Source organism: Corvus brachyrhynchos, unplaced genomic scaffold, assembly GCF_000691975.1.
Source record: "Corvus brachyrhynchos isolate BGI_N302 unplaced genomic scaffold, ASM69197v1 scaffold255, whole genome shotgun sequence".
NCBI lineage: Eukaryota > Metazoa > Chordata > Aves > Passeriformes > Corvidae > Corvus > Corvus brachyrhynchos.
This window is the reverse complement of record NW_008238358.1, coordinates 8491707-8505929: the sequence shown is the minus strand read 5'-3', so window position 1 is coordinate 8505929 and position 14223 is coordinate 8491707. Positions and strand designations below refer to the sequence as shown.

The 14223-nt window shown below is 35.1% G+C and overlaps 1 protein-coding gene across 1 annotated transcript in view; it reads right to left on the bottom strand.

Annotated features, from left to right (window-relative positions):
• Nucleotides 1-1340: 1340 nt before the first annotated feature.
• Nucleotides 1341-14223, bottom strand: part of TTC21B (tetratricopeptide repeat domain 21B) — a 36527-nt gene continuing 23644 nt past the window's right edge. The window contains 8 exon segments of the mRNA XM_008634863.2: nucleotides 1341-3973; nucleotides 4935-5002; nucleotides 7300-7420; nucleotides 9978-10202; nucleotides 11880-12075; nucleotides 12469-12630; nucleotides 13023-13173; nucleotides 13920-14001. Of these exon segments, the coding sequence (XP_008633085.2) occupies nucleotides 3896-3973; nucleotides 4935-5002; nucleotides 7300-7420; nucleotides 9978-10202; nucleotides 11880-12075; nucleotides 12469-12630; nucleotides 13023-13173; nucleotides 13920-14001 (1083 nt within the window). The 3' untranslated portion in view covers nucleotides 1341-3895.

Here is a 14223-nt window from a genome sequence, read left to right as displayed (position 1 = left end):
TGAACCGCAGGTACCTAAAGGCACTCAGCAAGTACAAGGGGAGTTGGCAGTAGTTACACTGATTTGTGTCACAACAGTGCCGAAAATGGAGATACTAGTTCTTTTAGCAATTAATATTGCTCAGGAACACTTAATAAGATTTAGACCAAAATCTCTCACACTTCATATATTCTGTTATTTCTAGGATGTTAAAACCCTTCCTTATGACTTTGACAGCTGATGCTTAAACTGTACTAAGCACTACATCCCCTGAGACAGGCACAGCCAGTGTTCAACTTCTGTAGCACAAAATTCAAGTGAGGCAAATTTCTAGTGTGGACTTGAACAGTATCAAAAAACATCCCACTTCCAAACAAGACTTAGACCATTCACATAGCTTCTCCTTTAGCAAGCACCATGTCCCATAATTAGCAACAACTTTCAGCAGAGACAAAAGCATGAGACTTTTGCAGTAATGGTTCAATTATCAACGCTTTATGGCAGGTCAATGTTGCAAAAACCACAGAGTTCTAATTTCATTGCAAGATGAAGCAAGAGGTAAAGCCAGAGAGCAAATGAAGCTAGACAGCAAAATCACTGTTGAGATCTTTGAAAAGTGACAGTCATAAGGTGATGGAGAAGTACTTGCTACTGAAATATTTCCTAAAGCTCTTTTCCTATTTTTTCCCTGTTAAGCATTTATGTGGAATACATTATTGAGTTATCATCAACTTCTAAAGAGCCAGAACCTACTGCTACTATTGAGACTTCCCTGAAACATCACCTTTCAAAGATAAGTAATTCAGAAAATCTTCAGCAAATTGTCTAAAATTACAAGCTCTGTTTAAAGTATGTTTATAAAATTACTCACTCATCTAATGAATAAAAAGATTAAAGTTTCGGTTACTAAACCAGAGCTGCCTGATTTTAGGGAGTCTGCAGCCTTTCTAAAAATTACTATAGTCATATTTGAGAAATTATTTGCAATAGTCAAACCTAGTCCAGAAACGGGGGAAAACCCCTTACAATTCCTTCTACTCTATTTTTGGTAGGAGTCTTACTAGGTTAGTTATTTTTAGCTATTTATACTAATTATTTTTGCCTAATGATACTCCCAAGTCCATCTTTCTAGCATAGGTACAAATCTGAAAAATCCGGTAGCAAATTAAAACAGAAAATATTATTTAGTACAGTGTTACCAAAAATTGTCCATTTCCTCTAGAAGATATTCTGGGCATTCTGTACCTGCAGATGAAAGGGGGTCAAGAGAGAAGAGGAAGAGACACCTATGGCTTATGTTGCTATAGCTACAAGATGCTTAGATTTTCAGTTTCAGTGAATGAATCAATAGAAACCGCAGCCTCACTCCCCTCTTTTATTCATCAAAGGCAAAACTGGAAGATGGGTTGCTAAGCAACATCACACTGAAGAGTGCAGGGCTTTGAAATTAGCATTACTGACTCCCCTCCATTGCAGAAGTCTCTTCCATTCAAACCCATTTATTAAGGAGCTAAAACCCCCCACCAAACTTCAAAACATGCATTTTTAAAGTAAGAAACAGTAAAAGCAGAAAGGAATAACACCAAACCATTTCTTCTGCAGAGAAAGCAGAAAATGAGCACAGGAAAACTTAAATTGGCTTATATAAACCAAAAAGGATATGGAAAGGGCATTTATTTCTTCTCAGATTACATTAAAGCAAGATTTTTTTCTGAAAGACTACTTAGAGCCTTTTTTTTAAATTGAAATCTAAATATGTGTCTCATTTGTACTCTTAAAGACCTCATCTATAAAAAGACACCAGTGTCTAGGTATGCTCAAGATGGCTAACGAGAATTCAGAAATCTTACCTGCATGGTGTACAAAAAGCTCTTCATCAGAAGTTAGCCACAGAAAGCCTAAAGTCTCAGTTCAATTTCTGTCAACTAAGTTCTGTATCTTACCATTGTCATGACTTAATCTGTCACATCCATCTTATGAAAGGCTAATGTCCATCATATGAGAAAAACAAATCAGATGCAGATGTCTTGGCTTTTTTGAAAACATCTTGCACCTGTTTTTATTCTAAACTTCAGCTGTTATTCCTATGCTATCCAGGAAGTAACACCACATCGATCCTGCATGAATAAGGCTGTGTACAAAGAAATGCTGTTTTACTAGAAACTGCCTCAATAAGTACTTGGTTTTTAATAGTGAAAAAACCCCACCAAAGAGCATAATTTAAGAATTTATAGCCTACTGACCCCCACAGCCCACCTGTCAGAGTCCCCCCAGCCTCAGCACTTTCCAGATCCTTCCATGTTCCTCATTCCACTCCCATACCATCAGTTCTTCCCTAGTATACTAAATCTTCCTCCTCTGAGGTCTATCATGCTGCAAAACCTACATGCAAAAACCAGGGGGCTTGTATTGTGCCTGGTACGGTCATGTACACACTGACTGACAGCGCTCGAACAGAAGGGACAAAGCAACACCGTATGTTTCAAGGATCCCTAGGGAAGAAGATGCCACTTATTTGAGTCTCAATTCTAATATTCACACAAATCTTGTAGAAGTGTTAAGAGTCCTGAGATGCATCTATTCATTTTAGTTTAGCTGACCAACAGCTAAGTTACTGGAATGCAGGACCAAACAACCACCAGCAGGCAGCATCATTGTCCAAGTGATGCACCTCAGTGTATTCAGGAAACAAGGCTAAAAAGTTACCCATGATACAGCACCCAGTTATTGATAAGCAAGATTACATAGAACTGTAAACAGGCTCCCTTTTGTAGCCTTAACATTGAGTTGTCCTAAAAAGAAACCCAAAAATCAAACTGAAAGTGACTTTACACAATGTAAACAGGAAAAGCTTAAAAACTCAAATTGCTTATAAAATATAGAAACTTAATCAGTACCATTAAGAATTTGCTTTTCATGCCAAAACATTACTTTTCTAGTAAGACACATACAACAAGCACTGTTTGAAAACCAAATACAGCAGTACAACAGTGTTTTTTCAAACATTCTGCATCAGTGAAAAGAAACCTGATCTTTCTCCTTCCCTTCACTCATTCATGACACACTACTACTCCCCTAAAGATTCACAGATATATTCTGAGACAAGCTTCAGAATCTCTTGTAATAAGAGCTATTTTTCTAAAAAGATGTTTTATAGAGATTAAACAAAATGAGTGCCAATTCCTGCAAATATGACTCTATTGTCTATACACACAATGTTGAAAGACTAAACACTACAAATTAAGAACATTTCTCTTTGTGGAAATCTGACAGGTGGATAATAGCATGAGCAGAAAGCAAATTCTGTGCAAAACCTGTATGATCTATGAAAGTCTTAACTGAATATCCACATAGGATCTAAATTTCAACTGTTACATTTTCATTTTAGAATGTAAATTTAATTAAGAACAATGCAGAGCTGTTTTCAAGATTTTTTTAAAAAACTAAGGATTCCTTTAATATATGTAGAAATAAAATACCCTCATAATTTAGAAATACACCTGTACTAATAAAGATTACATTGTAATTACGAAGTAGTGGTTTTCACAAACTGAAATCCAGCATCTTAACAATGCACCTCCACTAGATAAGACACGTTGTTGTTTTAGTGTTATTCCAAATAAACACAACAGAATACTGAGTTATATGTTTAAAACATTTTTATAAGGCCAATAACACTTTGTTAGGATGACACTTTACATAACACACATGGGAGCGGTATTCTTTCCTGAATGAGAACAAATACAATTTCTTTCAGCGTTGCACATTTTTCTTAAAAATAATCCAGATCTCTAATATAGTAAAATTCACCATTTCCACAGTACTTTTTTGCTGACATGGTCTGTCACTGCAGTATTTCATTCATAGTTTCCGAAGACTGATTAACAAAAGTCCATGAGTCATACAAAAAACAAATTCAGTTTCTTAAAGATGCACGGGCCTTGTCCAGTATTTCCTTCCTGATCTTTGGATAGTCTGGATGTGCTTTAAGGACCTGTCAAAAGACAATACAACTCAAAAGGTCTGAGTTGGTAATCCCCCTCATCACTGAGCTTAAACATTTTAAAACTAAAATAACAACATGACAAGTTTGTTTTACGAATGCACGAGTATTTAATTGTGGATAGAGACTACCACATATGCAAGTCAAAACCAGCTCTATCAAAGACACTTTGCTTCCTTTCCACTGTCCTTTCACCTTGGTGCAAAAGACATGGGGGTAAAGGGCTAAAGCCTCCAGGTGGCTTGAAATGCATGAATGAGAAGGGACCTCTGGAGACATTTCTGAGGTTTTAAGTATACTTTCTCTGCAACGATGAACTGCCTGCCTTTATGTTTGCACTCCCTTAGGCTCTTTCTTAGTATATTCTACCTACTTAATCTTCCCTTCAATTCCCTCTTCTCTCTTATCCTTCCATTCATTTTGTCCTTTCTAGCTATCTTTATTTCTCCCAAAAAGAGTAAATTTAATTAATTTTATTATTTATACGAATAATTATTAATTCATAATGTTCCCTCTGCTTCTTTAATAGCAGCCCTTCCTCTTATTCCGCATCCACTATACTTATGTTTGGATCATACAAAGAAAATACTTCAAGTTACTTTCTAACAGTGTCTGCTGATACTAATATTTGATTTGATAAACTTTTCAGCTATACTTCTGTACGGATTCACCAAATTGCAACCACATGGCCAAAAGAAGGTGGTGCCATTTGAATATCCCTTCCCATATGATAGGCCAGTCACTTTTAACTCTTACTTATCTGGTTCCATGGAGCTCAAGACAGAGCAGATTATGAAGAGGATATTTAATTTAATCAAACTTATTAGATAGGGCACCTTTCTGACATTAAACTGTGTATTTCAGAAATTTAAACTCAACCAAAAAGAAGGGTCATTATGTAAAAGAATGTTGCTACAGGAGACAGACTATTAAACACATATACAAATTCTACCTTATGGCACACATCGATTGCATCAACATATCTCTTCCCTTTCAGGTAATTGAAAGCCAGCTTGTATCCTGTAATTAAAGGGGTGAGGGGAGAGGTGGAGAGGAAAGGCAACAATTTCAGTTTCTGTACTGAGAAACAAAAATATCACATTTGAATTTATTTTGGGTCACTGTGTGTTTCTAAAGTTAGCATGTTTTTTTTTCTACTGTTCTCTCCTATATGCCTTGTAATGATCAAAATTTCTACTGAAAGTCACTTCAAGCAGTAAATAAAACTCCTTTACACGCTGATAGCTATGTCTGAATCAAAAGGAGACATTATTCTGGAGAGCATGTGCTACTAAAGAGAATAAATAATGGTTGCCTTCTTTCAATTACCATGGTATCCCACAGAGTTTCTCACTGTGGCCTACCATACACTGTCCCTCTGTAAAGGTAATTCCATCATTAAAGGACAAAAGTTAAAAAAAAAAACCGTTAACAAACTAGGGAATTAAAATACTATTCAGTTCCACTGTCAGCAGACCACTGATATAAAAAGTCACATGGAATAGCTAAGTTGCACAGCAATATGCCAGGCTGATACTTTCAACCTAAGAGGTAAAGCTCAAGTATATTAGCCTGGACAGAGACTAGGCCTGAGAAAAAAAACCACTATAAGCATGCAATTTACAGAATTTGAAATTTTAAATCTTTTGTTTTTGAGCTTATCCTTACTAGCAAATACGGGATCTGATACCAGTTTGTATGGCTTTACTTGCCAGATGGAAATTTGTGCTGCTTTAACCATTTTTGTTCAAATGCATGACAATCCTCACAATGCTGTAATGCAAAACTAGAAACAAGTGCACAAAGTATCTTCAATATTATACTGTCTTTTGTATGCAAGATTATTTCACAGTTTAATTTCACTAAGGAACTCTCCTATCTCCATCAAAAGGTTTCATTATTTCTTGAATTACCACTCTCTAGAAGATTTCAAAATAAAAAGTCTTGATCTATGTTCTGTACAAACTCAAGAAATCACAACTCTTTACTATTAAAACTTCTTTCTAATACATTTTATTTGATTAACAACTGTAATGTTTTAGCAAAAACCACCATGGCTCAGTCTACAGGAATATCTAGTAAAAATTACTGCACCCAAACTCATACATAGATATCTAGAGATTTTTCCATTTAACCTAAGTCAGATTTCTATCAGTCATTTTTATTTCTCTTTTGATATAAGCCTTCTTTTGGTTTGACCCTCCTAATTTTTTGACTCACAGTACATATGGTAACACTCAGTTTTGGTAATCCATTCATGTATGTGCATTTTCAGAACTGTGTTACAGAAGCAGGAGCTAACCCACAAACATTTAGTCCCATTAATAAAATTCTACTTTAATCTATGGATCATATTATATAAAACCATGAACCCAACCACTGCAACATCCAGCAGTTACAGGTAAAGAAACAAAATGTTTGGCTCTTCATGTGCATGAAACAGTTAAAATATTTTTTTAAAAAACACTGGTTTTTCAGCTGATGCCAAAGGCTATCTCATCCTAACACTAAAAAAACCACAGGGCACAAAGAAAGACCATAGATTAAAGACTGGAAGTTGTATGTATTTCCAAGGGGCAATAAACACATCCCAAAACCTGGAATAGAACTTGTGTCAACCACCAGCCTTGGGACCTACGGACAGATTCTAGGTGTTTAGTAAGAAAATGGCATTTTATCCTATGCATCCTTTTCAAAAAGGGTTTCCTACATTTAAACAGTCTCAATATGTGACAATTTAGTGCAAATTTAAATTTATTATCCAAATTGAAACTTGACTAGTGCCTCAAGTTTTCAGTTGGCTATTTTTTTCAAGAGATATATTTAAAGACATTTAAAATAATTTATTTTTTAAATCCTAACTCATGTATATAAAACCTGATCCATACAGATAATTTGAATTTTGAATCAAAAATGAAATAATCAAATCAGTGACCTACCACCATCATATATATTATTATAAAAGATTCTCTACTACAAACAGTATATAGCAGATTACTATAAATACACTATTAGAGTTAATGCTGTAGATACAGAGAAAGTTGTTCACAAATAGCCAACTAAAACTGTCTCATATCAAACCTTGTAGTAAAACAGTAAACAGAAACTTCTGAAGTATCCTAAAGCTGCTACCTCTTGCCACGGGGGCTTCCCAAGTGACTTTTCAGTACACCTTTAAACATTTGTGGTTTTTATGTGAGGAAAACCAGTGATACTTTATTTATATGGAAAATTAGAAGCAGTCTCTCCAGTAAAAGGTAGTTGTTTCATTCCTACCATAGTGCTCAAAATCATACTTTTAAGTTATATATACATGCCTACTGTTGGATTCGTCTGGTTTCCATATTTCCAGGCTATCTCGTAATTTATTGCTGCATCCTTATATGCTTGTTCCTTTTCCATTATGTATCCCATGTATTCATAAGCCTTGCAGCATGACTGCAAAATATAAATATTAATTTAGGTAAGCTTGCATGTAATAATACTGACAACTTAATTGCTAAAATACTCCAAATCCATACAACTGGAAAGCACAAGGGATACTCATCCTAACTTTGATGACACAATAGTCTTGATTTAAAGCATCTGTATTACGAATGAGTTATACAGAATTATGCACTACTCCAGGTAAGGTACAGAGTTCATCAGAGAGGCCACTGCAATGACTCCTACAAAAATAAGATACCTCTCTCAGTTAATAATAATCCCATGCAGCTGCATTTCAAGTCTATCTGGAAAGTGGTGTACCTTCCACAAAAACTGGTTTTTTTTTTCTTAAGGAAGTATGTTCATAGCTTTGTTTTTGGAAATGGTTTAACATTATAATTTTCCAATTAAAGCTTAAAGACAGTCACAAGTAACCTAAAGAGAAAAAATCAACCATTAAGTATTTCATTTCTTATGAATGCAAGCAGCAAGTCACAAGCATCTGAAAAACAGGTTCCAAAAAACTATTAAGCACTACTTGAAAATACTAGCCTTGCTTATATTATACATACATATAAATCCATCTAATTCCATAATAAAACTTCATATGAAAGATACAGTAATTCATACAGAAACATTACATTTAGTACATAAAGCCGAAAAATAATTTCTAAAACCCCTAACTACCGGATACTGTTACCACGAGCAGTTTCTATTATCAGGCTGCCAATAGGTCGGATATTTTCAAGAGAAAAACATGCAAACATAAACAGCGCAAAGCAATACTGATATATAAATTACCTTCCATCTTTAAATTTACTATTTCCAATTAGGCTTTCAAAATCTACTGATGAAAAGCTTTCAAATCACAGCATAGTGAGATCAGTACGGGAATGCCTAAAAGTTGAGGATAAAAATATACTTCCTCTCTCATTTGTGATAAACAAAACGAAAAGTTAAAAATCAAGAGGAGTAACCAGTAAGAAGTCCCAATTTCACAGAAATAGTCTGCTCAGCAGGATCTCACTAACCAATCCTAGGTCCTTTAAAATCCAAAAAAGTCCTTATTAAATGACACTAGGCTTTTATGAAATTTTCACTCAACATATTTACTTAAATTGTACGTATATCTCATCCAATTCTGTTAAAAATAATCCTAAAAACTAACGAATCACAATAACGTGTTTTCTCAATCTAATCAAGTCTTCCAAATTGAAGAATACCACATAAAATATTGCCCTGTGAATTGACAAGATATGTTAAGATGTAAACTATTCAACATCTATTTGTAGAGCACAATTCCTGCTTACCAGCTTTGCATGCAAGTTGGAGAAAAGTCACTCTCTTTCCTGTGTGATTTTGCAAGGAACCAGATACACACACTTCCAATGTGCCATCCTCCTTGCTATAAGCAGAGCCTGTTTATCTAAAGCTCTCATGGGCCTCAAACTTCTTAGAAGAAAACAGGCTATGTTTTCACACTTGGTAATTTCTGTAACAAACCACCATTCATGGTATATACCTGCTCAACTGACCATCTATTTCAAGCTAAGTCTTGTTTTGGGAGATGACTCATGTTTATCCTCCAGCTGTATAGATTTTGAAACCGAGCACATCCTATTTTAAAGAGGCCTCTCTGCAGAAGTACATAATACCATTATACCAAGAACTGTTGTAGCTGTGTCTCAATTTTATATTTAGAAATAAAAAGTGTTCAAAAAACATCTCTCTCTCAAGGAAGTTGCAAAAATGTGACCGAATAATGAACCTTACCTTCCATACTAATGAATTAATAAAAAAATATACAGCATTGGGCTCTTTTTTAAACCAAATCTGTGCTCTATAAACTGTACACTGAATGTGCAGCATACTGTGTATGGAAGACCAGCCTACTGGACTGCCTCACTTGAAGGAAAGCAAAGAGAGAAAAACATGATCAGCTTTTTGCTGATCAAAATGAAAAATAAGCACAGGCTGAGATCTGTGCTTGTTCCCATAGTCAAAGCAGGGTATTGTGCAGTTGGCCTGCCCAGGAACCCTGAGGTAAACAACACATTAGACCTTGTCCCCTGACAATCTACCAGTCAGTATTGCCACAGAAAAAGATTAGTAGCAGCATTAAAAATAATTATCCTGCACTGTAGCAGGCTTATGAACATAAATGTTTAAAAACATGAGAGATGAAGATACCATCTTAGTAAATGGAGCAAGTCTCCAAAATTTATACAGCCACATCTTTCTTCATCAGTTTTGTGAGACTCAGTAAAATGCATCTCTGACATTTCATAAACACTCGAAGCTTTTAGAGTACCTCCAGCTAAAACTTGCATTAGTTGCAACAGAACACAAACAAAAATGACTAAGCAGCATTCACAGGTTTGTTTACAACCCTCCAGCGTGAAGTTGCTGGTTTCCTGTCTTGTTTTGGTCTACTTCTCCTTAGTAAGTGAAATACCAGGCAATTGAACAAATAAATACATTTTAAAATTCAGTTTCAGAGGAAAATGAAACATTTCCATGAATTCGAATAGAAAGGTAGTGAGGTTACTTTCAGTGTGCATTGACTTACCCTGTTATGACGAAGGCATCGTTTTAGAAGTTCACCTGCCATATCATATTTTGCAGATTGAATATATATATCTGCAAGCAGAAGCCAACTCTTTTCAAACTCCTCTGCATCAATGGGATTCCAGCTCATTTTTGAAATGCGTTTTAACTGATTTCTGGCTCGTGGAGTCTGTTTCAAGATCATGTAGGCTGTGGCCATTCCCAAAAGTGCTGGTATATGATCCTTCTGCAGTAAAAAGCACAGTGACTGCTTGGTACTTTTTAATTTTGATTTTAATTGTTTTTTAAAGTAAGACTTTCACCGGGTATCTAAAAACTAAACTAAAAGCTAAATCTCAGGAAATAAAGTTAGAGCATCTAATCTTAGAGACATGTTTTCCACCTAGTGCTGCAATTATTTCTATAATCATGATAGCCACCAGGTACAAGAAATGCTAAAAAAATCCAAAGGTATTTAATCTCACAAGAAAAGAAATCTGGTACCACTAAGAGCTTTCCTTTTTCTAGACGAATAAATACTTCAGATAAAATCTGGAGTCACTTGAAATTACAATAAAAGTGGTATTTTTCACTTGTAGAAGTGCTTATCAAATATCAGTGAAAGGGACTCTGATTCCTCTTATTAGATGCACAGCTTCTAAAAATTTAATGTCTAAACTGTACGCGTCTAAGCTATATATAAACAAACAGGATTCTTAAAAGCCACCGTTCTGTGCAAGAGCCTCAAAAGCAAGCAGTAAGAACTGCAGGCACAAGTGCGATTTTTGACACCCTGCCTTCATTAGTAAAGGATGAAAATGGGGCTCACACCTTACAACTGCAACTGCCTCCTAAATGCAGAGAGTAGTTCTATCAGTGGCTAACTGAAATACTTCTTTCTCCTTCTCAGTGCTCCTGACTCACTGTTGGTATTCTGTCTCTACATCTCTTTCTAAGGTTGTGCTGTAAATACATTTGTCACAGTGGGCTGAAAAAAAAAAATCCCACCAAAAGCTCCTGTTCCACATAATAAGCTCATCCCCCTTCTCACTCAATAGCCACACCTATCATGGATCAATAATCTCAGAAGTCTGAAGAGATTAAAGCTGTATTTTTTACGCAACCCTAGAGGGAAGAATAAATAAACTGCAGCATTCTTCCTACTGGAACTGTCACCACGAGAAAAAGATGCCACATTCGCAGGATCTCAGATCAATTCAGTGCAGGATTGGGAAGCCAGTACTGGAGGCAGAGAGACACCTTGTTTGTGATTCTCAGAACTGCCTTATACAGAAGATCAGCATCGGTATACTTGCCTCAGACAAGGTGCAGTTTAGCACATGGTTAAAGAGTAGTAGCAACTTACACATTTTATGGCATTCTGATGGACTAAATCTGTCTACACCTGCTGAAATAAAATTTGATTAAAGTTGCTGGTAACAGGAACATCCATTATTAAGCCTAAAACTAATAACTACAAAGAGTTATAAAATACTGAAGATTTCTATCATAAGGATGAATTTTAAGATGATGGATAATCTTGTCCTGCAGTCTACATGCTGTCAAATTGCCATGAAGCACTGTAGAGACTTATGTCGTAAGACATTGCTGCTGGCAAGCCTGGGAATTAAAAAACAAGCCCAGCAGCCAAATAGCCTACTCAAATTTCATTAACTAGCAATATTAGCATTTAGTTGTGTTCTAAATTTGCAATTCAACTGAAAACTCCTAAAATACATTGTTATTTCAGGAACGTTTTTTTCAAATTTTACATAAAATACTCTTTGATAGGAAAATAATCCTTAGAGCAAATAGCTGAACTGTTGCTGAATAGCCACTATTGCTGAACGTAAACTGCAAGACTAGTTAAAAAATTGTAGTAAGTATGAAAGGGAAGAGTGAGGAAATGAGACATGTTACTAACCTCAGCTACAACTATTTCAGTGAAAGTCTTCAGTGCTTGTTCAACATTTGACTTTTGTTTGGTTGCCATGAGACAATAATTTTCCATGATTCGCAGTTGAATGTGACCTTGAATGGTTTGAGGCTTGAGCTCCTTCAGCAGGTTTCCTGCTGTTCTTACAGCCAACTGCACAGACTCCTGCTTCTCTGTTGAATTACTATTATCAGAAAGAAAATGTTCATAGAAGATTTTTTTTTTAATACACACCAGATTAATTACAAGTTAGAACTGCTTCTGTGCTAAAGACATGCCATTTTGTAGAAAAATGGCTCTGGTACGTAGGCATTCTATATTGAGTCTCTTCAACAACAGCAATTCCAAACCCAACAAGCTGTTTGTAACACTGCAAGTGACCAGCATACCAGAGAAAATCTTCTCCATTTTCTGCTTGAGACTCACTTATTACAGTATAGAATGGTCTCTCACAGTAACACAGAATAGTCAAAACATTAGATGATCTCAAAGTTCTAGCATTTAAGGCACATTGTCAAGGGGCAAAGAAGAAGGAGATGACAGAAGAATCCATGCAATATTTATTTAATTCACCTACCCTATATCACCATCAAGATTTTCAAAGACTTCTCCACCCACAGTTTCATTATCTGGGTTCAAACAAATTTCAATCATGTTGTAGACTGCATTCTGTCCCCAGTCACTGTCCTTTCGAGCTTTATTAAAATGCCGCAGTGCATCGTTAGGTTCACCTGTGTACCTACATGGATAGTTAAAATATTTAAAGCTGGGCAAGTAAAATTCTCTGCTCCAAATTCCACCCAAATCCCAAGAAACCCAAGTATTTAAAAACAGATGACCCAACTGCACACACACTGATACTGCAAGGTTTGAACATACTATTGCAAGAAACTTGGTTTTGCAAACTAAAAATAGTCTGAGAAGTTCTAAAATTTGAAGATAAATCGTATTACATTACTGAACCCAGAAGAACATCCTGAGAGATTCAGAGAAACTGAGATCCTTGCTTAAATCCTGACAACTTAATTAAATCAACACAGCACCTTTACATGATAACGGATGACAAAAAATTGAATTTAAATACATACTACATAGTCAAATAAACCTCATCTTAATTATAATTGCAAGTACCAAAGATACAGTCCTTTGCAGTAGTGAAATCCTGCTTCAAGCTTTGTTCGGGAAGAATGTTTTTCAGCCATTAAAAGAAATCTTGGGACTTCTTCTAATTTCCCAGCTCTTCTTAACAGATCAATTAATCGAGACAGGGTTGCATAGTTATCTAAATACAGAAATAATTAGGACACTGTAATTCTATTTATTTGCTGTATGAATAACTTAAGAAATAAAGAGCCTGCCTTAATTTTTTCACATATAAAAATGAGGTATGATTTAATAAATAAGATATATTGCATAAACTCAAATACAAGAATAAAGATGTCAAGTGATATTTGCAATATCTTTATACAGGTTTTTATAGAAGTATAATTGTATTTCACTTTCAAAAGCACTCAAAACCATTTATTGCACTCTCCTGACTTCTTTCAAAGTCCATTAGAAAGCTTTACATTCATTATAGTACAATTTAAATAGATTTTAGTAGCTTTCTCTCTGGTCACAACTTGAAAATTGCTAAAAAAAACTTTCTACTGTCCACACAAGTTTCCTTTATTAGTCTTCAAATAAAATATTATCTTTATATTCATTCACTTGGTATTTTTAATACCAAAGAAAGTGCTTTACAGGGAACAAGTAAATAACACCCTATTTGTATTTGGCTTAATGTAAACCATGCAAATTGCATTACAGCAAAGTAAATTACTGTATCTACGAGAAGCAATTTTCTCATATTCCCCTACAGTATCTTTATGTTTTATATACAGTAATGGTCTTTGGCTTTAGTAACCATTATATTATAAATAACACATTTCTTTCTAATGAGGCAAAGAATTTTTGAGCCATTTATTCCTCTGTCTTGTTAGAACTATGTATTGGAACAAATTAAAAGTACCACTGCTAAATATTCACCTGGCTTGCGTTCTAGGAGCTGCTGGAAATGAAACACAGCTTGTTCATAATCTTGCTTCCTGAACATGAGATCAGCCATCATCTACAGTATTGAACGATTTAGAGAAAACAAAACAAGATATTACAAATTGTGAGAATATAAAGTAAAAATTACGAATAATGAACTCTGGTTATGTGAAGTGCAGAGCTGAAAATGTAGCTTTAAAGTGCTGCAAGAGTTGCACAAGAAGTAAAATTAGTTGGACTTTTTATTACTCTCTGGGAAACAAACACTATATACAACACACACAGGGTAATAACGAAC